Source organism: Pseudonaja textilis, chromosome 6, assembly GCF_049901715.1.
Source record: "Pseudonaja textilis isolate UNSWEBS1 chromosome 6, rPseTex1.2, whole genome shotgun sequence".
Lineage (NCBI taxonomy): Eukaryota > Metazoa > Chordata > Lepidosauria > Squamata > Elapidae > Pseudonaja > Pseudonaja textilis.
Window position 1 is genome coordinate 18,063,128 of NC_141995.1, and position 26,734 is coordinate 18,089,861.

Genomic DNA, 26,734 nt, shown 5'->3' on the forward strand with positions numbered 1-26,734 from the left:
AATTTAATGTAGCAATTTCAAGAAAGATTTCCTCCTTAAAAGACTGATGAACCATTCTTCCTCTAGAATAAATTATACTGGTTATGAAGCAGTTCAATTAGACTGTTGAGAAAAATGATGAATTCCTAAATATTGGGTTAGCAATCATCATATTTACTTGACCAAGCTTCTGATTTAATGTTTGGATCTGAAGTTGGACTTTCCATTAAAACTGGAACACAATTCCTATGAGAACCTTGTGCATATATCAAAAGTTTACACAGGCAATAAATATTGAGAGTATATTGAGACATGCAATTCAGCCAACAGTCATGGCTTTCCTATCCTTTCTATTTTTAAGGAATTTATAACAAGAAACTTTAACAGTTTAGAATGTTGACTGTGGTTCATTATATTGAAAGTCAGTAATAAAAGTCAAATGTTTCGTGGTGGTCTATTGTTTAATTCTTCCTTTAAAAATAACCAGGGAAATATAAATGTTATTAATTTATTTAAAAGTTGATGAATTTTCCCCAGCTTCTGAATTTATTCTTAATGCCATTCCTATAAGCATGAAAGAAATAAAAAAGAAATAAAAGGAAGTCCAATTAAACCAATGTTAATTAGAAATTGGAATTTCTTCATGATTTTTAAGATCTTGCTAAAATGAGGTTTTTTTTAAAAAAAAAAAACTACCAATCTCTGTCGAGGGAATTTTTAAACCTATTTTGAATTACACTGTAGTAACAAAAAGGCAGTGATTTCTTTAAAAAGAGGGAAAGAGGAGGAGCAGGGTGATGAGGAGGAGAGAGAAGGAGGGTCAGGAGGAGGAGGAGCGGGGGAAAGGGGGAGGGGAACAGGAAAAAGAAGAGGGAGGAGGAGGAGGAGGAGGAGGAGGAGGAGGAGGAGGAGGAGGAGGAGGAAGAAGAAGAAGAAGAAGAAGAAGAAGAAGAAGAAGAAGAAGAAGAAGAAGAAGAAGAAGAAGAAGAAGAAGAAGAAGAAGAAGAAGAAGAAGAAGAAGAAGAAGAAGAAGAAGAAGAAGAAGAAGAAGAAGAAGAAAGTTGGTACTCCTTCAGTCCTAGCAGGGAGAACGAACTATTTTCCAAAAGCTAGAGATCTGAAAAATCAAAGTCCTCCAGTTGCCATACCATTTCTAAAAAATATTAATGAAGAAAGTATGTAATGCTCATTCAGGAAAGTGACTGGCCAGCAGGATACTGAAATGGCAGTGTGATTTCTCCTACTCAGAGGAGCCCCTTGTGTAGTTAAAATGCTATCAACACATATCTTACAATGGGACTGAATTTTCTGTATATTTTTATATAGGATTGATCTATATACAGTAAACCAGCTTGAATTATGCTGCACATGTATGTGCCATAAAACAGATCTCAGTACAAAGTTCCAAATCCAGGGGTTTTTCTGATATAAAGGTTTGGTAGTACATTTTCATTGACATAAATAATAAATGTTTGTTTTTCAGACGAACCCTTTCATAACTTCTTCTCACACCACTAAACTGTTGCTCTCTGATATAAAAGGGACTAACCATAGGACAAACACATAGAGGAAAATGCTACCCTAGAACACATATTAGAAAATTATTTTTATATATTATTTTTATATTTATATATTATTTTTATGAAAAAAGAGTTGTGTTCCGTGACGGAAGCAAACAAGGTGCCTTTATTACTTTCAAGTTCCTTTTTGAAGTTCTTCCATTTTCATCTACTAAATTGCCTTCTTTGTTACATTATTCCAGTTCAATCTCTCCTGCGTAGAGAGTGATGAGCAGAATTGCAGTGAACCCTGTGAGCAAGCCAGCATTTTGAATCAGGAAAAAAACGAGATCTGTTTTTCTTCCAGTCACTTTCTCTCTCAACATGTCGTTCAACTCTGGGAACTGGAGTTGCCATGGGAATAAAACCACAAAAAGAGAAAAATTTTTACAATAGGTAAGTCTTGCCATCTAGTGGTAGAATAGCATGTCAATTTATATAATGCATTCATTTTTATTTTTATGGTGGGGTGTTTTTTGGGGGGAGGGTACAATACTGGTAAGAAGAAGACACAATTTCTAAGTTCCAAGGGGGAAAAAAATGACTTAATGATTTAAGGATACACCCATCTTGGACAGTAGGTCAAACAATTATTTCACCAAGACATGGATAAGGAAAAAGAAGCTATGATTCACTTCTAAACCTCTATTCTTAGATTTTGGCACTTCCTCATCTCTCCATCTTAAGCAAGAAAAATTTTATTAGTTTGTGTAGCAAATTTAATTAATACATCTTTTTGGGGTCAACCTATCACGAGTGAATAGTTAAGATGAGATTCAGATTTAGCTCCACACCTGATAAGTTGCAATATTATGTAGGTAGGAAAAATAAATAAATGTTTCTTTATAGACCTTTCATTACCCAGCTAAGTAACGGATAACAGATAATCAAAGTTGGAAGAGACCTTGTAGGTCATCTAGTCCAACCCCCCACCAAAGTGGGAGACCCTACACCATTTCTGACAAATGGCAGTACAATGTCTTCTTGAAAGTCTCAAGTGATGGCACTCCCATCACTTAACATCAATAGTGCAGGGTATGCTCACTGTTTCTATATAGTAGCTTGCCCTTCCAGTTTTGGTCAGTGGATGGTTTTCTCCTTGGTATTCTTTAAATAGAGTATTGTTTTCTACTTGATTGTTGTCTTGTGTTAATCCCTTCTTATCTAGCTGTTGGCTGCTGCAGATTGTGAATAAGCTTGTTTATACAATACATTTGAAAAAAATGGATATCTGTACAACTTTATCAAAAAGTGCCTGACCACTCAACCTACTACAATGCAACCAATACAATATTTTAAAAGAATAGTATTATCTTATGTCACAAGTATCTCAGAAACAAGCAACAAACAACAGACTATTGTAACCACATGACTTCATAGTAGCACACAAACCAACTAGTCTTCTAAAATATAAGTAAGCCAAAAGGTTTAGTAGCCCAAAATATATAAGTCATCTGCAACAAATTGGAACATACCCTAAGGACTGCCACTATGTAAAACAGACAGATTATCCATGAACAAGAACTAGCAGTCAGAAGATACAGTGAACACTCCTTAATCTCGCAACACATGGACAGACTCAATCACAATTGACAAACTGTGAATATCCCAAACTAAGTTAAATCTAAAAATTACAATCCTTCCTAGAGCTAAGAGAAAGTAACTGACCTAAAGTAACCCAGTTGGCTTTATGCCTAAGGCAGGACTAGAACTCATGATCTCCCATGGCCTTAACCACTACACAAAACTGCTTCTTTCTGCTTATTTACTAACAATTAATTTGGATTATGTCTTGATTATTTTTGCATGAGTATTTCTAGATCTTAACTTGATGGAGATTGATATCTGTTTTAACTAAAAGTATTGATCTGTTGAACTGTTGTTCCACAACCAGTAGAAATACAGTAGAAGCTTTATGTACTTGGCAGCAAACAAATGTAGACAATTCTCATTCCTTGCTGCAATTAGTAAAGATTAGTGGGTTTGGTGAATCTAATGCTTCATCCAACTCCCAGAAGAATATTTCTCCAAAGATCTTACCCCCAACCAAGGATGGGAAACAAAGCATCTTGGACCACAGACAAAAAGAAAAGAATTCAGAAGTAAGTCAGCCACAAACTGTAGCTATTGTATAGGGCATGCTTTTAGAATTAAGTTTAGAATGCATTTTTAAAGACTGTCTAACTGTAACAGGCAGACAAGACCAACAGCTTTACTAATGCTTTACCCATCATATACAAGCGTTTAATGTGCAGATAAGTTTCTTATAAAGAAACACTCAAAATTATGAGACCATACAATCTCTGTTTGAACCCAGAGTACTATCATCAGCTGGTAGATTCCCTTGAGCAATGAGATCAGTTCCCTATGATCACCTAAGATGGGGTCCCCAAACTTGGCAACTTTAAGACTTGTGGACTTCAACTCTTAAAGTTGCTAAGTTTGGAGACCTCTGACCTAAGAGAAATGGCAGAGAAAGAGAGAAAAAGAAGAACTCTTACAAATCCTACCTGTTTCTAGACAGAGAAGAATAAAGTGGGGTTCAGCAATAAATCAGGATTCTGTATTGATTATTCACACATATTATTACATTTGGCTCAGACATAGTTCCGGTCTAGAACCTAAAGATAGAGAGATTTGAAAGGTAGATAGAAAAACCTATCACCTACTATGCCATAAGCAGGCTTTCAAACTAGCTTCTATACATCATCTAAGATAGAAAGATGCCAGAGAAAACAGCTTTAATTTTCAAGCTTGCTCTTTGCTCTTGGTAAAGATGAGAAATAGCTCATAAAATATGCCCAGCTACCATATTACCACTTTTTTTTCTGAACTACACCTTACTCATTGTAACCCAAGAAATGAGGCACAAAGGGAGCCTAGAATTCACTGTGCCAGCTATGATTATAGATGTGATCTAGTCATGCCTTCCTCTCTAAGTGGGTGGAATTGCATATCCCTGTGAATAATTGCACACAGCTTTATGAAATTCTCTGTATTTTTAATACATCAATCTTTCTGGTTTCAGAATTTGCACAGCCAGAAGCATTAACATGGCATGCAGTGCAATCCCTGAAATCTTAAGTACTCCAAAGGCTGTGAATAAATTGTCATGCATAATTTGATAAAATAAGAAATATATTGCATACATAGGGAGTAGTTGCCGTAATGGCATTTAATTAATTAATTTTTACTTAGCCATCTTTGTTTGTTTGTTTTTGTCCAAGATATACCAAATGTTTTGAAATGAAAATTGCTAGGATGCCACCACACACAATACAGTGGTAAATTTTAGAACTATAGCTATTGAAGCCCGTACAGACTTAATCCTAAATCCATATACGTCCCCTTTCATGTTTTTGAAGCCATTGGTCTCATGTACACACCAGTCAATCTTCCACATAGAATTTTCAGGTGCAGTTGGGTAACTTGGGAAGAACAGCTGTTTTTAGAATTAAGCAAAAAAGGCCAAGATGGATGTTTCTTACTTTGTCTCATAGCAATAAATATTTCACCCTAGGTTTAGACTGATTTATGAAATTTAACATCATTCTGGATCACATCTAATATGTCCAGCTTGGAAAAAAAATGAGATGAACTAATTGCCATTTCAATGTCCTAGTTTCACACTAATAGTACTGGTACTGTGGTTTCTCTTAACAATATCTCACAAATACCATCTCTTATAATCACACATTTTAATAATGCTAATGGTTAAGTCCATTTGTACTACAGTAGACTATAAATATTGTTTAGTGGGTAGATGGATATATAAGCTGTAACAGAAACTTACCATATCTGCAAGGGAGATGTATAGAAACATGCCTCCAGCTACTGCAAAAATAATGTTTGGAGCAAAGTTGTTGCCTACAATTATGCCAAAAACCAGGCCAATATAACAGGAGCATGCTGATAAAAAATTGAAAAACAAGGCCTGCCTTGTGCTCATTCCTGCATTAAGAAGGATGACAAAATCCCCTAAAAAAAGAAATGTATGACATTATCACTATGTAACACAGTCATGACTTATACTTTTTCCAAGATAAATCAAAATACAGAGAGACAGTTTGGAGTAATCCTTAGTTTAAAGGCACCCTTGGTACAGGATGACTTTGAGCCAGTCATTCTATCATTCCTAGAATGCGAAATTGAAAAATGTCTATCTGTCAATCTCCAGGACCAGCATGATAAATTATAGTCTGTAACCTTCAGTGGAGAGGCTTCCAACTTCCAGTAGATTGATTCAGGATGATAATAATTCAAAAAGGTATATGAAGTGTGTTAGAAAACTTATCATTTCCCTATTTAAATATAAAATATTTATGGATTACGTCTTGCTTGATGAAAAGTTTGCTAGGAAAGCTTACTCCAGGACTGATGCCCTTAGAGTAGGAATGCAGCTCCAGATTTCTGAATCACAATAGTTAAAAGTTGAAAGCCATAACCATGGTAGCTTCATTGGTTCTAGAAGTCTGCCTCAACAACATACCTTAAACTTTGAAATGATATAAAAAGCATTACCTAATTCATGAGGAAACTCTTCACATAAGATTGCTATAGATGTGCTAATTCCCTGAAGTAGGGAAAGTGTGAAAGAAGCTCCAATGGCTAATCCATCAATGAAGTTGTGCAAAGCATCACTTAATGTGATCATCCAGGCAATTGTACCAATCTCAGATAGGGCAGGCCCTTTGAAACATTTGCATGAACTACTTTGCATTTCTTCTTTCTGCAACAAAAAGAAAGAAAAAGAGAGTTACGTCAAATACTAAGTCAGTGTAAGAAAGCTACAGATCATATAGCAGTAGCAATAGCATTTAGCCATATACCTCTTCACAGTGCTTTACAGCCCTCTCTATAGGTTTAAACTGCACATTTACTGAGAAAAAAGACATGGAATCCAAAGTACACGTAGTTCTCACTTGAAAACCGGTCGCTTAGCTACCATTCAAAGTTATAATGCACCGTCTCCCCTTACAATCCAGTTCTGGAGTTCCCACAATGGCGCACGTGCAAGCAAACTTACTGATCACATGACCATATTTCAAATGCTCATCTTTACAGCTGGTTGCAGTATTCCATGGTCATGTGACCATGATTTACATTTTTTTTTCAGCTGGTTTCCAGCAAAAAAACGCCCATAAAAACAAATGGATTTGTTTAACAATCACAGAGTTTACATAAGTAGTACCACAAAAACTTCACAAAATCAGGTCAATCATGTGGGCATTACGACTTAGGATGTCATCTTATAATGGAAGTTCTGGGCTCCATTACAGTAATAAGTCGAGAATTACCTATAAACATTCTCCACATTCAGCAAATATTTCAATTATAAGCATAGAGCCATGAGGTCAAATTTACTTTTGATCTAAATCACAGTTCTTCTGTTTTCCCTGTAGCAAGCTGCCCAAATGAAATGGATTATCTATAGAACTATAAAACAGGTGGACTCAGATTTCCAATGCTTTTATACATTTGGTTCAGAAGACCATAATGCCCTAGATTCATCTTCAAACAGGCTTATCGTAGACAGCATGGCACCTTTTTGCAAATGTTTAAAGTAGCTATTAGATAATACATCAAATAATACATTTTCTTTAAAAAAGCAACTGAGCTACAGAATAGTTAATCAATTAAAAGTGGTTAGAATTGAGGTTGATGGACCAGGGTTAATTTTCAGCAATAAGGTAGGATTCTTTTATTCCTTTAAGCGTTTGTTGCTGTGGCAATTTTTCTGATAGATTTGTATTTCATATTGTTAACAGCTGGACAGTCTTTCCAAGCAGCAGTGACTTTTGGAGGTGAAGCCGCTGTATTTTAGGGGAAGGGGTGATCAGCCAATTGAATCTTGTCTATCTCCCTCTAGAACCTGACAGTACTATTTAAGACTTCACATAGCTTAATAAACCAAACAACAAAGATAGCTTTTTCTCTAGGACTCTGAATTCAGAGTCAGCACAATTGTTGGACAGAATTATTGTTCACCTATTAATCATGCTACCTAGTTTCAACAGGAAAAATCTGGAATCCCAGGACACAGGTTTTAGTGTCCTTTAGGTCAGGGGTCTCCAACCTTGGCAACTTTAAGACTTGTGGACTTCAATTCCCAGAATTCCTCAGCTAGCTTTGCCACCAGAAGTGGCCAACCAATAATAAATAATAAAAAGAAAGCTTTATTAATAATATTAAACAATAACATCAGCGTATTAAACAATAACATGTCCTTAGGAAGGATTTGATATGTAAATAAAAATGCCAGCTGTAGTCTAAACATTTGTATGACTATAATAATATTTGCCACAATACTTATAACAGCCTCAAACAACATCTACCTATCCATAATCCTAGAGAAGTAGATAAAAATGTCAAATCCAGTCTAAATATCTGGATGACAGTGTGGCCAACCATAAAATTTCTTAACACTATCTGTGTTTTAAAGCAGAAGGGAAAGTTTACAATATTGTCCTTTTTTTAACCAAATCAAACATTAAAGCTTTCCAGTCAAAGAAACCATGAATCTTGTATAAACATTACACAAGATGTTAAAGGTTACATTTTCAACTATGAATGGAATTTAAGTTTACGTGACTGCTGGAGATATTGACAGAGAGCTAAACTAACAGTTCAGAAACCTAAAAGAGAAAGGATACTATCCTAAAAATGAATTCTATTGTTATATTAACAGGACCTGCCTAAAGTCAAACAGAGTACCTTAAAGTCAATGTTTAAAGTCAATGAGAGAATCTTATAAACTTGCAGATTTTCCCAATGTAATCTAGTGTCAGCTTCCAGGTTATGCCTAATATTACTATATATGCCTTGGTCAAACGCAGAACCAGCTTCAAGGAAAGGATTTTAATAGGCAAACCCAGAAAAGAGAATCCACCTCAACCTTTAATTGCATGACATACCGAAAGAGATTATGTTTCTCAGTTTATGTGTCTTACATGTTCCATCGGGTGGAACTTGGGATATCATTTCCAATTACGTCAGATTCTTGGAATCAGCAGCGGCAAGCCCATCCTTTACCTGAACAGCTGCCAGCCACTGTCTATTTAACTATGTAGTGTAGTATATTCCAGGGATCTCCAACCTTGGCAACTTTTAAGACTTGTGGACTTGTTTCTCTGTGTGCACACAACACACATACTGAGTAGTTAACAATGTGGGAGTGAACGATGAACTCAAGGTCAATTTTAAAACTATTATCAACGAAGAAAATATCAGCAATCATCTCTTTGCTGGAAATACTATGATAAACCGGCAAAAGGTGTTCATTCATACCTGTCCAGAGATCACACTGACATTATCAAAACCCAAGTTTCCATTAGCTTCTGCTACAGCTGGATTTGCATAGCACATGGTTCCATTAACTGATTTGATTGATTCTACAGGAGCAGGAGGAACAGAGCGATCTTGAGGAAGTTTCAGTTCTTCGGGTTCAAAATGATTGTGGCTGTGGCCCATCTAAAGAGAACCAGATGAAACAATCCAGGAAGGAATCAATGGACTTCGTGAAAATATAACTTTAGAAATAGAATAGTTGATAGATTAGATAGATGGATGGATGGAGAGAGGGAGAGATAGAGAGCGAGAGAGAGACAAACAGACAGATAGATCTTGTCTAAATGCACTTTGTTCCAATATATATGAAAATAGCTGGTTGCTATACTACAAATATAAAATGTACAGTAAATATATCTTAACATGAGAAATTTGGAATTCTTATCCAGAAGTGCACATCCTGAGTGTGAGGAATACATGTTACTCTTAAAAGCCTTACATACAATCCTCAGGGCCCTCCCAAAGTTACCAGAAAATTATTGTTTTTAATGGGACAGAAAAGAAAACTATTCAATAACCAGCAAAGAATCACATCATGTATTTAATGTATGTTAATGAAATAGAATTGCAAATTAAATCCAATTTAGCTTTTGACCTGGTCCATTAGTTTATTTTTTTGAACAGATCCATGTGTGATTAGCATATAACTGTAACATTAATACAGTAGATCAGAGGTGTTATTGTCTTTTCAACCTACATTTCGCACATGTCAATGGCATTTCTCTTCCCATCTCATTATGGCTGGAGAGAAAGACTTGGCTTCCACTCAGACTCTGCTTTTCTACAATGAACTGAATTGTGCGAGATCTATTGTCTGATATGGTATTTGGTTAAAACATGCCATCAGTTTTTTTTCGCAACTTTCTGCACACTTAAATATATATATTCCTCTTTAGCAGTGAAAAACAGCACACACCTCCACATCCCGTTAATGTAATCCTGCTACCCAACTCACTTGACTATAGGTCTTCAATAACATTTTAAGAACTCTTTCCACAAAGAATAAAATGTAGAATCCACCAAAAATTGCAACTGCTTTTTCAACGTAGTTGTTTACTTTGGGATCAAATCCAAATGCCTAGAACAAAAATATTGATAATAATTCCATATCATTTGATATTTCTCTATTCTTTTTAAGAAATCTTTTTTTCATTACAGTATTCACTTTTTAATTATATTCAATCAGTTTAATCCAAATTTACTTCAACTGTAACCCACCTAAATTAAATAATGTACAGTATGTCACCATTAACTAGGCCTGTCCCATGACAAAGTCCCATTTAGTTGTCTACTCCAAACTGGTTTTTAAAATCAATCTTGTGAAATAATTAATCCACAAAATGTACATGTGGGTCAGAATGAGGGTTGAACATGGTAATTTGCATGGAAATAAATTGCAGTAGGCAACTGTTATTCCATTTCATCTCTCCAGTGGATTGTCAAGCGCTGGGGAAATCAGGAGATTCAGGCAGTTCAAATGAGTACAGAGATTTATTGCAAGGTTAAGCTGTCTACAAGAATCTGAACTATTAACGGTCAAGAAATATTAGCGGGAGTTAAGAAAGGAATTCAAAGCAGGCTGGATTTAAGATCTCTTGTGGGCATGAAAGGACTCATGACTGAAAACACATTTGATCCCTCCCTCAGGCTCAGTCTGATCATCTCCTACATCAGGAGTGTCAAACTCAAGGCCCACAGGCCAAATCTAGCCTGTGGGGAGTTTAGATCTGGCCCATGGGGCCACCCTGGAAAAAGTGAGGGACCTCCCTGTGGTGCCTTTGTCAGCAAAAAAGGGCTCCCGAGCACCATTTCCAGCTGTGACAGCCTCCTGCAACCCGGTCAATGAAAAAGGAGTTTGGGAGGGCATGCGGTCCTCCCGAGCTCCATTTTCACTGACAGAGGGTTGCAGGAGGTTATCGCAGCTGGAAGCAGAGCTCAGGAGCCCGTTTTCACTGACAGAGCACTGAGGCTGCCCAGGTGCCCCCAACATTAGTGATATCGAGTGGGCCATACTCACTCTGGCCATACCCAACCCTTCTCCCTTAGGTTAAACACAAACCTGATGTGGCCCTTAATGAAATTGAGTTTGACACCTCTGTCCTACATGGACTCTATTCACCCAACATGCTTAACCAGTTCAATCACTAACACAATCAATTTTCCTTACCAGTGGTTCTGGCAGCACATATCATCATTTGAGGAATAAAAAACCTTAACGTCATCTTTCCAGGAAGCACCTGAACAATCCTGTCAAAGCTTCATGACATCACCAACCCCTTTTTCCATTGGAAGGCAACCATAGATATGACACGGTGACTTTAGTTAATCAATGTTTTCAAGCTCTATTTGCTGGGCCACTGCCAATGAACATATAATATTAGTGTGTTCTCCCTTCCGCTTCCTCTCAGACTAGTAATTCATCTTTCTTAGATGGGGAATAGTGGTACAAATCTAACCTATTCCCCTGAAGGAGTTTATGGCTGGAGGAAATGGGGAAGAAAGGGAATGACTACAAGGCTGTAATACTGAAAAGCATCTTTCCAGATGGATGTTCAGTCTAAGGGAAAACATAGAACATGGTTATATTCCCACCATTTTTGTCTACCTTTTCCTTACCTCTGGAATAAGTTGAAAAATTGCATTAGAGAAGAGTGTTCCAATGGCTAAACCTACAAAGTAGGTTAAAATCTTAGGGAAATAGTCCTTCTTTAAAAGAGGTGTTAAAACCAATCCAAGAAGTGATGCAAGGCTGATTATAGTCACGGCAAGGAATCCAAAACCCCAAACTGTAAAAAGAAAAAAAAAGATCATACAATAAAATATATACTAGTTGTATTAAACCCACAAAGTCTTTCTTGTTGATTCATTTGATAGGTAACTTATTTGGCAGGGGAAAAAGTTTATCCATCTAGTTGAAGAACAGCTGAAGACCTAATATTCAAGATACAGTTAAGTCCAAGGATTTGCTCAGATAACTTGACTAGAAACAACATATAAGTATGAGCACATAGGTGATGCAGGCAATAAAAAAATTATTAAATAAATGAATAATAAAATATGCTAAATTGCACCCAGCAACACAATAAAAATACTAAATATGGGATTTTTTGTATTTATGTTCCCTATTTCCATTCTTGAACCATAGATTATCACAATAACTTCAACTTAATTTTTTCCTTTCCCTTGACATTTCCCATTCACTACATTTCTCATCAGCTAAAGTTACAGTAGTTAAAAATAACAAAAAACAATAAGGCAGAAAAATTGTGGTCTGACTAAAATGTACCTGACAGATGCAACAGCAAGTTTTTTATTCTTTTTAACTGCTTTAACATTCCTGTTTTTATTCATATCTTTAAGGAAACTAAAAAGAGAAAATGAACAGAAATAAGAAAAGATATATAAGTAGTCCTTGATTTAGAACAGTTCATTTAATGACCATTCAAAGATACACCACTGAAAAGAGTGACCATCTTTTCACATTTATGACCATTGCAGCATCCCCATAGTCACATGATCAAAATTCAGGTGCTTGGCAAGTGACTCATACTTATGACAGTTGCCGTGTCCCAGCATCATGTGATCACTTTTTAACCTTTTGACAAGCAAAGGCAATGGGGAAAACGGGTTCACTTAACAACTGTGTTATTAATTTAACAACTGCAGTGATTCACTTAACAACAGTGGCAAGAAAGGTTGTAAAATGGAGGAAAACTCACTTAACAAATGTATATAGAAATGCAATAGAAATAGAAATGCAATAGAAATGTTGGGCTCAAATTAGTAAGTTGGCAGGAAAATTACAGAACTTGTACAGTTAGGGCTTAATATATCATTGTTGAAGAATTAACATAAAAACAAAATATATGGTTTTTAACTATAAGGGAAAGGATTTTGGAGATCTTTTTTAATTTCTGAGTGTCAAACTGTGCATTATTTTGTTATTTAAACACACTATTTTAGAAAAAGAAAAAGAAGTACCAGTAAAAACATCAGAGTTGAATATGTAGTTTCTAACAACCCCTTTGTTGTATTATGAACTTATTTACAATATTTATAAATATGGTAAATTTCATGTATTTCTGATTTTAATTCTTTGGTCAACTCTTTTTTCCCTTATAAACCATACTCTACATCAGGGGTCCCCAAACTTGGCAACTTTAAGACTTGTGGACTTCAACTCCCATAATTCTGGGAGTTGAAATCAACAAGCCTTAAAGTTGCAAAGTTTGGAGACCTCTGCTCTACATACTTAAATTTTCCTTACCTTTTGCCTTAATCAGAAGCAAATTTGATTAAAATCCTGCATTTTGAAGGTCAAACTAGACAAGACTTGTTACATAGATTGTACTGAGATGAATTTGTGTTTATCCAATAGCTACTTCAGGATATTCTGATTTCTTTGGCAAAGGGCAAAATGGCAGCCTATATTTTTCAATCTCTGTATTTTCTACCTGAAACAACTTCTTTATCCTGCATTACTATATTCTAGTTCCAAAAATTTGTCAAAACTGATGTTGACCAGGGATATTGCAGCCACTGCCTCAATAACAATTGGTATCACAACTGATATCTCCCAAACTTTTGCAATCTCTATTTACACATCTTTGGAATCTTTTCCACTTCCTTATCTTCAACATTTACCATCCTTTGAAATGGCTATGTTAATATACTTAACATTGTTCTTTTCAATATCAATGTTGTCTGGTGTGTGTTATATTTTAGGCATACATTGGTATGAATTTAAAATTTCATAACATTTTTACTTCATCATGTTCAGTGACTTTTATTTGTGATTTGATGATTCCTGTGATGCATATTGACTGTGAATCCATACTTTCAAACATAAATGCTAGTGTAATATCTTCTCAACTCAATCATGTTCGTCATCTGGGTTATTTTGTTACATCCAGTTACTATATACTCAACTGCTTTAACAGTCTTAAATGGAATTTAGTACTTGAATCTTTTCTCATTTTGCCTTGATAACCTTAGTGCATAGGGTTCTTCTTAGACTAAAAAAAGCATAACTTCCATATAAAATATATAACCATTGGATGAATGTATAAGATTAAATCATAATGAAAATTAGAATATCTCGTATAAAATAGTCAAAAGAATGTTTAATAATTGATATTATATAAGCACAATCTAGATCAATAAGGTGAGAGATTACATAACTTGTGAGTAATGGTAAAAAAAGGATAGCACAAAAGATTGTAACCAACTGACACACTGTATGTATATAATTGAAAGAGGGTTTTATGTTTTTATGTTTTGTTTGTATGTTTGTTGTAAAATATAAAAACTTTGTTTAAAAAAAAAGCATAACTTCTGTTTCCTTTTTTAATGTAACATTCTTAATAGTGCTGTCCAATTTTCCTTCAATACCTTTCAAAAAATACCCACTGAGTTCTTTGGTATTTTCAAATATTCAAGCTATTGCTTCTTATAGTCAAATTTAGATTCCATTTCTGTAAATTGCCTTTCCTTCTGAGATTCTTTCGATAACTTTTCTCTATTTGTCTTGATGATTGTCCTCTATGATTTGGTTTATCTGTAAAAGTCCTTGCTCAACAGTCTTCCTTGAAATAATCTATTCACATCACTACAAGTGGTAGCACTATTCACAATTATCAATATTCTAGTTTATTAGCTAAGTCCAAGAAGGTCAAGCAAAATTCCTGCATTATATCAGTTTTTATGCAATTAGCGTTTAAGTTTAAAAGGTTTTGCAACAATGCCTTTCTAATAATATCTGCTGAGAAGATACAAGATGTAGTCTTATGTGTATTAAAAGGACATACCATTGATATTTGACAACTAATGGGATACAGCAATAGTTTGTTATTATCACAATATTATATTTAATTATGATCACCACTTGAATTGGTATATAAAATTATCCTGCAATACCAGTTAGTAGTGAACACTAAGCCATTGTACATTAGGCAACTGTAAGTGTAAAAACATTGACAGTTCTTGTAGGAGTATATAACTAAACATAAAATAATCTGCTAACTAAAGCAGATTCTAAATGGAGAATTACCTTCTGTAGGAGTTGGCTTGGAACCACCTTTGGGAGCAGATTTTTCACAGGGGTGAAAAATCACTTGTTGTAAGACAGCAGGGCATATTGTAGAGAAGGTGGATTCTATTATCCTGGTCCCGTTTGATATTCCATACAGAGAAAAAATATCATCTGAAGACATGCACTAAAAGAAAATGAAAAACCTCTGTTAGGTTTGACAAACAAAATGAATGCACTTATAGCAAGATGCAAAATATTTTCGATTTGATTGTCATCAACTGCACAAAAGATTACCTTTAGAAGGGCATCTGAGGAGAAAATTCTCATTTTACTTCTCAGTATCCTTCTGAAAGGATCAAGGAACTTTGGCAAGCTCAATTTTATTTTAATTAAAGCTTTTAAAGTGAATCTTAAATATTTGCAAGGTAAACTTTCCTTGAACGTGATCCACCCTACCATTCTCTGCTAATAAGGAAAATCGGGATACCAGAGTATAAGACATGGGGGCACCGTCTCTAGATTCTCAATGCAGGCATCTTAGCCATACACTATTCCATTTAGTATTAATTTTTGTTCATTAATTCATTTCAGTTGTACACCGTTCATCATGATCACATTGAATCACTCATATTACCCGCTTGCTGCTTACTCCTATGCTGAAAACTATGGCCTGGTGTGAAAAGTGCACTTCATCATGATCACATCACAACCCCATGAAGTCATGGGAGGACATGTTGTAGGCTAAGACTACAGCAACTTGGATTCCAAACAAGGAATGGATAATAAAAGCTAGACTGATTACAATTAGCAAATTTGTATTGATCAATTCCATATACTTACATAGGGATCTTCCATGATGAGTGAAAGTGGCAGGAGAACTGAGCCACCACAAGTCCATATGCAGTGGGTTGCTTTTGTTGGCCAAGTTGTATAGCCTTCAATCCCTCCCTCTTCCCCTAGTGAGGTGCCTTAGTTAGTTGTTTAGGAAAAATAAATCAGGAAATGGCTGCATTCTTTCAGCAAAGGAAGGTTATATATTACCTACAACTGGTGTACCACTAAGTGTAAGGCAAAAGCAGCAAATAATTATCCAGTTGGGGTCAGACCAAAAAGCTCTTTATTGTGAGGTTTGCACAAAGCAAAGAGAGTGTCGTCTTTGGAGATTCTCAGTCATCCAGATCTCAGTTGTCCCAAAGGCGCTTTTTCAAAAGGCAACTGGACTTTGTTTTTCCTTGAAGACGTTTGGATGAGAGGCAAAACATCTTCAAGGAAAAACAAAGTCCAGTTGCCTTTTGAAAAAGCGCCTTTGGGACAACGTCACGTCTGTAGTTTTAGGGGAGTGGGAATTGAGGAAGAGACTACTTTGGCTAAGCAAAGTTTTGTGGGTTGGTTGAAAGTACAGTTCATTCACAGTTCAGGTCATGTCTCTCTTTTCTTTTATTCCTGTATTTAGGACAGTGGTTGCCAACCAGTGGGCTGGGGACCACGGGTGGTCTGTGAGAAAATTTTGGTGGTCCGCAGAGAAATGTCACTACCAAAACACTTCCCCCCCGAAGCAATTAATCCAGGTTGTGCAGGACATGGCCCATGAGAACACAAGGCTTGCGTCACTTACATTGCGAACAACATGAGGTAGTGAGAGGAGGGGGGAAAGGGCAGAGGGGGGGAACTTGCTCCACTCACTCCATGCACCTCGCCTGGCCACCAGGCTGCTTCTTTCTGCTTCTTTCTTCTTCTGCTATTGGCTGCTCTTTCTCTTCACCTAACTCCACCAGAAATGAGTCTTTGGGACCCTGCAAGGCATCCTGTTCCAAGAGGCTGTGCCGGCAAAGACTCATTTCTGGCGGAGTTTGGGGGAGAGAAAGAAAGACTTCTGCTGCTTCTGCTGTTTTCCTTGCATGAAGCCAAAAGTCTCTTTTTTTCTCTCTCTCTTTTTTCCTGAGAACGGAGCTGGAGACGATATCCTGCGATCCCAAATAAAGAATGATTGATTGGTAGGAAAACGGGCTGGGGAATTTTCCTGCAGCCTTTTGGGAGGATTTTCCCAGGGTCTCTGGTCCGCAGATTTAAAATTATGAGTTTGGTGGTCCCTGAGGTCCAAAAGGTTGGCAACCCCCTATTTAGGAGATACTTTTGCAGAGTTTACAAGCAAATCAACATAGGAACCTTTTGTGAAATGAATGACTTTCACTGGATCAACACTTTCAAAAGGACATGAATAAGAAAGAGATATAATTAAGTAACATATAGAAGTACATTCCAATGTTTGCTTGACCTGGGAGTAAAATCGGTAATTGAAATCCTGTGCATTTCTGCTCCTAATATTTCATAAACATTGTACAGTATTTCTGGAGACAATATGACATTAAAATGTGCTTGAATTATGTTAGGCTTCATCCTTTATTGTTTATACAGATTGTGTTAATACTATGGATGGTTTTGTTCTGAAGCTTTATGAAACAAATTAATACTTTCCCTTGCAAAATTTGAACTGTTACATATTTATATTATGAAATCCTGTAATCATTCAATTATAATTTGAAAGCATTCTGGTAATAGGTATTTAATCTCTGAAACAGAATATGTGGCAAAATTGACTTGTTTGGTTCAGGCAGGGGTGTCAAACTCAAGGCCCCAGCCCAGATCCAGTACACAATGTGGTCAGATCTGGCCCAACGGACCATCCTGATCTACCCAGTGCAAAGAGGAAAGATCAGGCCAGTGTAGTTTCACCCCAGTCTAGCCAATGCAGAGAGGAAACATGGCAGCAGTTTGGAGAGTGGCATCAAGCTGCCCACACCCACCCATTTGGCCACACCAATCCAGTTGCCTACGCCCGCCCCCACACACCCCAAGGTCAACTACAGCCCTGATGGGGCCCTCAATGGAATTGAGTTTGATATTCCTGGGTTACAAAAAAGGCAGTATCTACGTTTATTGGTGACTGGAAACCCCTTATGGAATTTTTGCATAAGAAGAGAAAACATTAACTTAAGTTTTATGATTTTCATTATTAGAGAGGGTAGATTATAGGAACAAGAGAATCATGAAATAACTTTAGAGAGAGGTTAAAAGATCATTGTACTTATAACTGCTGTAAACAAGATTGGATGGAATTTATATATATATATATATATGTAGCATTCAGCTTTGTTCGGGTATTTTCCCATGGTAGTCGTGCTTTTAAAGTTGTAGCAACGTTTCGGCAGAATCTCATCTGCCATCATCAGGCTTCTGCCTGAGATTCTGCCAAAACGTTGCTACAACTTTAAAAGCACGACTATCATGACGTGGGAAAATACCCGAACAAAGCTGAATGTCATACATGTAAGTACCCGCGAAAACTTAAGAATATATATATAATTCAGCTTTGTTTGGGTATTTTCCCACGTCATTGTAGTTTTGGCAGAATCTCATCGGTCATCATCAGGCTTCTGTGGCAGATGAGATTCTGATGAAATGTTGCTACAACTTTAAAAGCACAACTACAATGACGTGGGAAAATACCCGAACAAAGCTGAATGCCATACATGTGAGTACCCACGAAAACTTGAGAAAATAAATAAATACACACACACACACACACACACACACACACACCACAGACACACACACAGTATTTCTTCTACTTATTTTCTTTTTGCACTTTTAGGTTTTTCTTTTATTTCTCCCTTTTTCTTTTTTGTCATTTTATTTTAGTTTGTATTAATTCTTACTGTTGTTAAAACTTTCAATAAATTACGTATATTTAAAAAATGTAAACAAGTTCCTCCTTTGTTAAAGCCTGGAATGATGGATAAATTCTTTCTGCCATTACTCCAAAGGTAGTAGTTGGGACACGACTAGCTGCCAAAGCAATATATATTTAAACGGTTGTGCCCTGTCAATACGTTTATTGTACAAGATAATTGCCTGACCTTTGGCCACAATGGCACCTGCAGTCAGCAATCACAATAAAAAAGTAAATTGAGATAAGAATACAGTAGAGAGATTTTCCAAGTAAATCATTCAGATACAATTCATCTGAAATTGACTCAAAGCAAGCTGAACCAAAACTCTGCAATACTCTTCCTGGTCTAGAATTAATTACTGATCAATACCTATAAATTCTGTATTGACTCTTATGTCTTCTAAGCATGCAGTTTCCCCTCTCCTCCCGCACTACCTGAATCCCTTCTATGTGTTTGGATCTGATGAAATAATTATTAATCAGAATAGAGCTGGAAGGAATTTTGGAAGTGGTCTAGTCCAACCCCAAGCGGGAGATGCTCTATTGGGGTATCAAACTAGATTTTATTGAGGGCTTTATCAGGATTGTGTTTGACCTCGAGCACTGGGCAGACATGGCCAAGGTGGGCATGGACAACTCAACATCATTTGTGTCAGGGGCACCTGAAGGGTCTTCCTGTAGTGCTCTGCCAGCAAAAAAACGCTGCCCTCACGCGGTCTGTTTTTGCTGGCAGAGGCACCACGGGCTACTCCTTCACTGTTTCTAGGGCAGCCCCATGGGCCATATCTAAGCACCCCATGGGCCGGATGTAGCCCACAGGCTTTGAGTTTGACACCCCTGCCCTAGACCATTTGAGACATGTGGCTGTCCAGTTTCTTCTTAAAAATCTCCAGTGATGAAGCACCTACAACTTCTGACGGCAAATAATTGACAAATTATTTTGTCAATAAATATGTATGTCATTGGCAGAGAAATACCATTACATTTTACTCAATATAGTAGCCCTCAACTTACAACCAGTCACTTAGTGACTATTCAAAGTTATGATAGACTCCCCAAAAAAGCACTTATAACCCAGATTCAAAATTCTGATGGCTGCACCGTTTTCTGCAGTTATGTGGTTTCATTTTAGGCACTCAACAACCAGCCTACATTTAACACTGTTAGTGTTAGCCTGTTACGTGACTGCAATTTACAGTATTTTTGCCAGAAACCCACATTTCCTTCCAGTTTCTGGCAAAAAAAAAAAAAAAGCCTATTGCAGAGAACAGTTGCACTTACAGCTATGGTGATTGCATTATAATCTCCATGTTTGCTTTACAAGTGCTGTATTTGTTTAACAACCACCACAAAAAAGGTTGTAAGATCAGGCATAGTTAGGGAGTTCCCTCTTCCCTAAACTTGGAAGTCGAAACCGAGAAGGCTGGGTGGAGTTTCTAAGCGCTCGGGATGATGCGGGGCAAAGGGCGGGATGTCTCCATACCTGGTTGTAACGCAGATGCGCCAGCGATCCCGGGACCAAGAACTTGCTCTGTTTCTCCCGGGCGCCCAGATGCTGCAGCATCTGGCCCAGCTGTTCGCTCGAGAGGCTCCGGTTCCCTCCGAAGACGGCGAAGAGATCCTGAGCGAAGGGGCCGCCGACCGACCGGGACCGCCGATCTTCTTGGGCGCCGGTAGAAACGAAGAGGCCAAGGGCCAGAGCGGAGACGGCGGCCAGGAGCGTCCGAGCCACGAGGGGAGACATGATCGCCTGCGAGCGCGAAGAGAAGACGAGGCACGGAGCAGTTTTAAACCAACCAGTCGAAGAAGGCGCCAAGTCTTTGGGGCGGACGACAAGCGGGAGTGAGCCTTCCTCGGGCCCTCAGACTTCGGCACTGCTGCAGGTGGAGGCCGTTTGCTTCCCTCCCTCTTGGGCAGGGACAAGGGCCCTTCCCCGGACGTTCCCCAAATCCTATCCCGGAAGGGTGTAGGTAGGAGAAGCTGGCTCAGCTGAAAAGATCTTCTTTTCAGTCCCGAGGATGACAAGCATCCGTAGATCTTCCTGTAACAGGAGGGGGGAGAGACCAAGGGCAGAGAAAGTGTCAGAAGACTTCTTCACCCCAATCCTACAAGATCCCTTTCACATTCTGTTAATCAGTATCTATGAATGCTGGGTGCCGCCATAAAGGGCACACTGGACTGCAGCTCCCTTGATCTCCGAATTGCTTGCCCAACCAGGAGGGCCATATTGTCAGCAGGTTATGAAGGACTGCATTGTTCTAATATTTATTATTATGATTATGATGATTATGTTCCTCTGTTAATGCAGCCAAGTATTGCATTGGCTTTTTTGGCTGCTGCAGCACACTGCTGGCTCATATTTAAGTGATTGTCCAGTAGGGCTCCAAGATCCCTCTCACAGTCACTGCTATTGATCCAGGTACCTATACATTTGATTTTTCTTGCCTAAGTGCAAAATTTTCCTTTTTTTTTCTACATTGAATTTCATATTGTTACATAGCATTCAAATCTGTTGAGATCCATCTGGATCATGGGTCTATCTTCTGGTTTTGGGCTATTCCTGCCAGTTTAGTGTCATGTACAAATTTAATGACTTCCCCTTCAATTTTCTCATCTAAGTTGTTCATGAAGATGTTGACAAATACTGGGCCTAAATCATAACTTTGGGGTACTCCACTGCTTACTTCCCTGTAGATGTAGTTCTATTACATCTGTAGATTAACTCTCTTTTTATTATAGTAGATTAACTCTCTTTCCATTAACTCTCTTCCTTTGTTGTTATTTTTGTTATTATCTCTTTTATTCATTAAATATTAAACATTTTATTCATTAAACATCTCTTTTATTCATTAAACACAGTCAACTGAACATTTAAAATGTATCAGAAATATAACAGAAATAATAATAATTATTATTATATAATAATAATTATTATTATTATTCAGCACTGCCAGTAATAAAGGAAAAACTCATTTCCCAAATCGGGCCACAGTTCCATTTACTCAATAATGACTAGCACACCTATTTGAACTTCAGACATACTGTATTTCTTTCTTAACTGTCCGAGAAACTCAAACTGAAATCTGGCATATAAAGAAAAAGACTATTATTGAGCTATTTCCTATTGAGCTGGACTAAGATCACCTTCTGTTTGATAACAACGCTCTTCTGTTTTTCACTAGAGAGGAAATGTTTTTCTAGTTATATGCAGCTCAGATTTTCTCTCTCTTTAAACCAAAGATGACCCAGCTAAATAAACTTTGCTTGGTTCACGTATCACAATAATCCATGGTTTCGTTTATTTGTTTCTGTGAAAGTCATAATAATCTGGTTCACATCTAATGCTGCATCAAGGGTGAGCAACATTTGGCTACAGGTCTAAAGAGATCATTAGAATCTGATAGATGCCACAATAACATCAAGTCCATCACAAGAACATTGCACAATTAGTGGCAATAATTGCATAATTAGTGCAAAGACAAACATATCACTGGTTCTCCTTGCCCCCTTCTCTCCTGCAGAAAGCTGTGCCCAAGTCCCTTATTGTGGCCACAGTCTTCTCTGACCACGTTGCCTGAAAAGCAGCTGTATGATTTTCTTCATTATGTGGCAAGAAATACTCAAAACTGTAATTCAAGTACTACAGTAGGATTAACATGGTTCAAAGTCAAATATCAAAATTCTTCCCCACAATCCAATAAGCCTTAAAAACACTGGCTCCATCTATACAAATCCATACCAATTTTGGATGGATTAAGATGGTGTGGTAAGCCAAAACTAAATGAATTATGTTGTAGCACAATTTATTTTGTGAATTTATACTGAAGTTATTGTACAGAATTTTGCTCTCCCTGGAATTTATTTGGATTAAGAAAAGCCATAGTTGAGCATGATTGGATCAATCTTACTTTTTATATGAAGTATATCCAAGTTTAGGTTGCTAGGAAAGAGTGTTAGATAAGTAGAGCTTGTACAGAAGAATAGAACAATATTAGCAATATTAACCTAGCCTAGCATCTTTTTCCATTGTTGATGCCTCTCGGAAGCTCAGAAACAAGCATATTAGTAACAATATTTTTCTGTTTTCTTTCTTTTATCATTTGGTATGTAGAAATACCCATCCCTCAAACTCAGAGCTTCTTGGAACTCCAATTAGCTACTGTGTCTAGAAGCTCCTGAGTAAACTATCTTCTTGTTTTTAAACAATAAGGACTAGCTGTAGCTTCTTTTGCGCATTCAGAATATATGGACAGATAACTCACAGCGTATCCTTGAAAGTTATGTGGATTATTAATTATTTTTAATTGTTTATCTGTTACTGAGATTTATATACCAGCCAGTTCCCAAGATAATCTTACAAATATATTTCTTCTGAAAAATAAATAAATAAAAGAAAAAGAGAGGAAGGAAAGAAAGAAGGAAGGAAGGAAGGAAGAGGAAAGAAGGAAGGAAGGAGAAAGAGAGAAAGAAGAAACAGAAAGAAAGATAATAGGATGGATGGATGCATGGATGGATGGATGGATGGATGGATGGATGGATAGACAGACAGACAGATGATAGATAGATCTCCCCATAACAATGGTTCTTAGCCATGACAGTCTCAAGGAAATAATTTTAGCAGCAAGAGTTACTTATTGCTCCAGGCCTTCTGGAACTCCCAGATCCTGGTTGTTTTCTTGAATGCTCACACTACCGGTTGTAAAAAAAGGTGCTTTTTCAAAAGGCATCTGATCTTTGTTTTTCCTGGAAAACCAGGACCTAGATGACTGAGAATCTCCATAGACTTTCACACTACTGGTGTTAACCTCATCTGGCCCACTGTTTCAAAGGAGAGAGACAGTAACAGAAAAGGCACACTCTCATTGTCCACTGGAACAGTTTAAGAGCAGCATGAGATACCACAAACAGTAACTCCTGATTTAGCAGTAGTCATGACTAGTATACAAGATGGAGTTGTGCAAAGGGCCACCTAGTCTGCTCACCAAACAGAAGGTGTCAGTCCAAGGGCACCCCGAACTTAATGACATTTCTGTCCACGATAGCATGATCCCATCCATAAAAATGGAATATCATTGGTCTTGGAGTCTAAATTTCCAGCCATTCTCTCTTCTCTGCATTTTAATGACCATGTATAAATCTGAGAGTTTCCTGCATCTCCACTTGGCTCATGTGTGGGTTTATCCTCCAGAAGCTTTCAACATACTTGCCAATGTAAAGTGTCATCATTATAAGAAATTTGTTCGGGGTGGGGGAGGGAAGTATATAGAAAACTCAATTTCAAATTTACAAAGAAGAAATGTTTCTGTCTTCTATCTTCTGTCTTATCATCCATGATTATCTAAAACTTCCTATGCCTAAATTACTTTATAGTTTGCACTTTGAAAGCCCAGAGAATTTTCATCTTTTTTCTCATAGAAAAATGCTTCAACCCTATTTTAATTATTGCTTTTTGCACCTTTTTTAGATCTAAAATACCCTTTTTGTCAGGGAATAACTACAGCTTTTCATAAATTCAGATTTAAATAAAGGCATTGTTTCATTTTTGTCCTTCTTTGCTTGCTTGCTTGCTTGAAATACATATTGTATATTGCCAATAGGATTATATAATAGCTTAGCCATTCCATTACAGTGCCCTTATTAATACTGGTGTGTGATCACCTTTATCTTACTGTATTGCTTTTTTAATAACTGATGTTTTGTTTCCTTTTATTTGTTTTACCTGTCTGCTTTTATTTATATGAACTGCCAGGAGTCATTTGGGATTGCTGCAGTTTAGAAAATGCAACAAATGAATTGAAAACACAAGTAAACACAATAATCCTTAAGATGAAGATTTCATTTATTCTACCACCACCAGATTCTTCTGTAGTCTGTTCAAGGATGAGAAAGGCACTTGAGTTTGTCACTGAAGGAAAAACAAAGCCAGAATAGCTTCCAGTGCAAAAGTCTCTTCAGATTGACTTTTTTCTTTTAAGGAAAAGGAATTAGAGACATTTTAATTATTGTTGTTACTGCTAACTAAATCAGTATGTAGCTAAGCATTAACCTTATTTGAAAAAAAAAAATGCAAAATGCAGTCATGGGCTGCAGAGGGAATGGGGCACAGCTTGGGCTTCGCAATTTCAGATGGTAAACAATAGTTTGCTGGAGCTTGGCTCTTTGCTTTGAAATGTCAACATCTGAACATGAAATATGAAAGAATCTGCCAAGAAAACAGTGGGATCATCGGGCAGTTGCCTTTATCAACTTCCTGAGTAAATGATATAGATATTATTAGAGCATGAGTTTATAGAGTTATTTTTAACTTCCAGGTATGCCTACAGAGGATCTTTAAGATTGTCCAACATATCTATAGTGTTTTATTTATCCACATGAGAGATACTGGCAATAATTACACACAGAGCACAATCCACATGTTGAATGTCAGCATTCTAAAACTCTTCTAGAGTGTTTTGATCTTTTACCCAAAAGGCTCTGTCTCAACCCAATAAACATTATGTGTTCCTTAGCAAGAGACAATAAAAATGCTGTTTCTCAAGACAATCTCATTAAGTCTGTCTCTTTTTTCCTAGCACAGTTTCTGGCCTTCAGGTATTGTAGAAATGCCTGCATAGAAATACCCCCACAGAAGTTTTATCTATATTGACATAGCCTCTGTACATATGTTTACTTTGTCATGTTCTCATCAGATGCTAAATAAATAATAAAATTGTACATCTTAACCAATAGTATTCAAAAATCAAAGGAGTCTGGAAGCACCTTTCCAGACTAACATATTTTATAGAAATGCATAAGCTTTCAAGAGCCACTGCTCACTTCACTTCATCTTCAGCTGATGATCCTACATCGGTTTAAACATCTGTGCACCTCTTCTGATTTTGCCCAAGAGAGAGATGTTTAGTGACCTCTGAGTATCTGTGGGTTGGGGGAGATGGTACAACATCCTAGGTTTGGAAATCTACGCACAGCTCTCTATCCTTAGTAAAAAAAGAAAGCAAACAGGAACTTTCCAGAGCCAAATATTATTTACAATGGGAAGACAGTAAGAATGCTTTCTCTGTTCTGCCACACAGTAATTACATTCAGCTCTCTCCATTCATTCACAAACATCTGTGTTGTCTAGTCTTTCCATCACTTTCATAATACGTTCTGCTTTTATTTCCCATTGTAATGGGCAGGAGACAAAGACATTGTTCCTTACTCACCTTGCTCTGTCTCTGGTTACTCCAGCAATCCTTCAGAATTAACGCTGTTTCTTCCTTAGATAAAGCCTTGAGAAGGACACAGGTTGTCATTCAGCAACTATAAGCTGCCAGATAACTTGAGGCATGTGCAATTTCTAGGATCAAAGATCAGCCACTATTTGCTCCTCCCAGCTGTGGTTTTAGCCCTCTTTTTGTTCCATAAAACACAGCCAAATTGAATGAGGCACTAAAATAATTCCTGCTGCGAACTCAGCTGCTACAGGCCCTTGTTCTGCACAGTAAGCAGTATACAATTATGCCTTGAAGCTTGCCTTGAGAAGTAACTGCTTTGTTTTCTGTGTAAGCAAAGTTATAGAAGCAGTTCAGCGTAACAGTTAGAATATAATTTTCTTACATTCCACTGAAGTTGGCTTCCATTAAGGTCTTCACATCCACTGGCAGATAGCAGTTCCTCTTCCCTCCATAGCTGATATAGATAAAAGGCACACAACAGGACTGCACTGGAGAAACCCTCTTGTGTGTGCCACCATTTAAACTGTCAGTAACTCTGAAAGTTTCCCTTGTAGGTCCTGCTTGTTTCTAGTAAGTTATTCGAAGGAAGTTCCATGGAAGTTCCAGAGAATGAAACCCTGTCAATCTTCTATATACAGTATATAAAAGTGAAATACCACTCACACAGCATCACAAAATCTCCAGAACCCTAAAGCCTACAAACTTGAAATTTGGCACATAAGTCCCTCTTGGCTTCTAGGTGCTCACTAAGAAAGGATTTTTCGAAATGACCATCACAGCATTAGTATTTCGTATATTATTATTAACACACTCTGATGCTAAGGAGTTCTACTCCCAGCCCCCATCTGAAAACAAATCTGTTTCAAACGCA

The 26,734-nt window shown here is 37.2% G+C and overlaps 1 protein-coding gene across 1 annotated transcript; it reads right to left on the reverse strand.

The window, feature by feature from the left end:
- Positions 1–1,283: 1,283 nt before the first annotated feature.
- SLC39A8 (solute carrier family 39 member 8) lies at positions 1,284–25,972 on the reverse strand. The gene is made up of 9 exons (XM_026698274.2): positions 25,852–25,972; positions 20,130–20,687; positions 14,935–15,100; positions 11,502–11,671; positions 9,841–9,963; positions 8,826–9,008; positions 6,060–6,267; positions 5,332–5,516; positions 1,284–1,882 (listed from the first exon to the last, which is right to left on the reverse strand). The coding sequence occupies exons 2-9, from the start codon at positions 20,388–20,390 to the stop codon at positions 1,733–1,735; spliced, it is 1,446 nt and encodes a 481-aa protein (XP_026554059.2). The 5' UTR covers positions 20,391–20,687; positions 25,852–25,972; the 3' UTR covers positions 1,284–1,732.
- Positions 25,973–26,734: the final 762 nt, after the last annotated feature.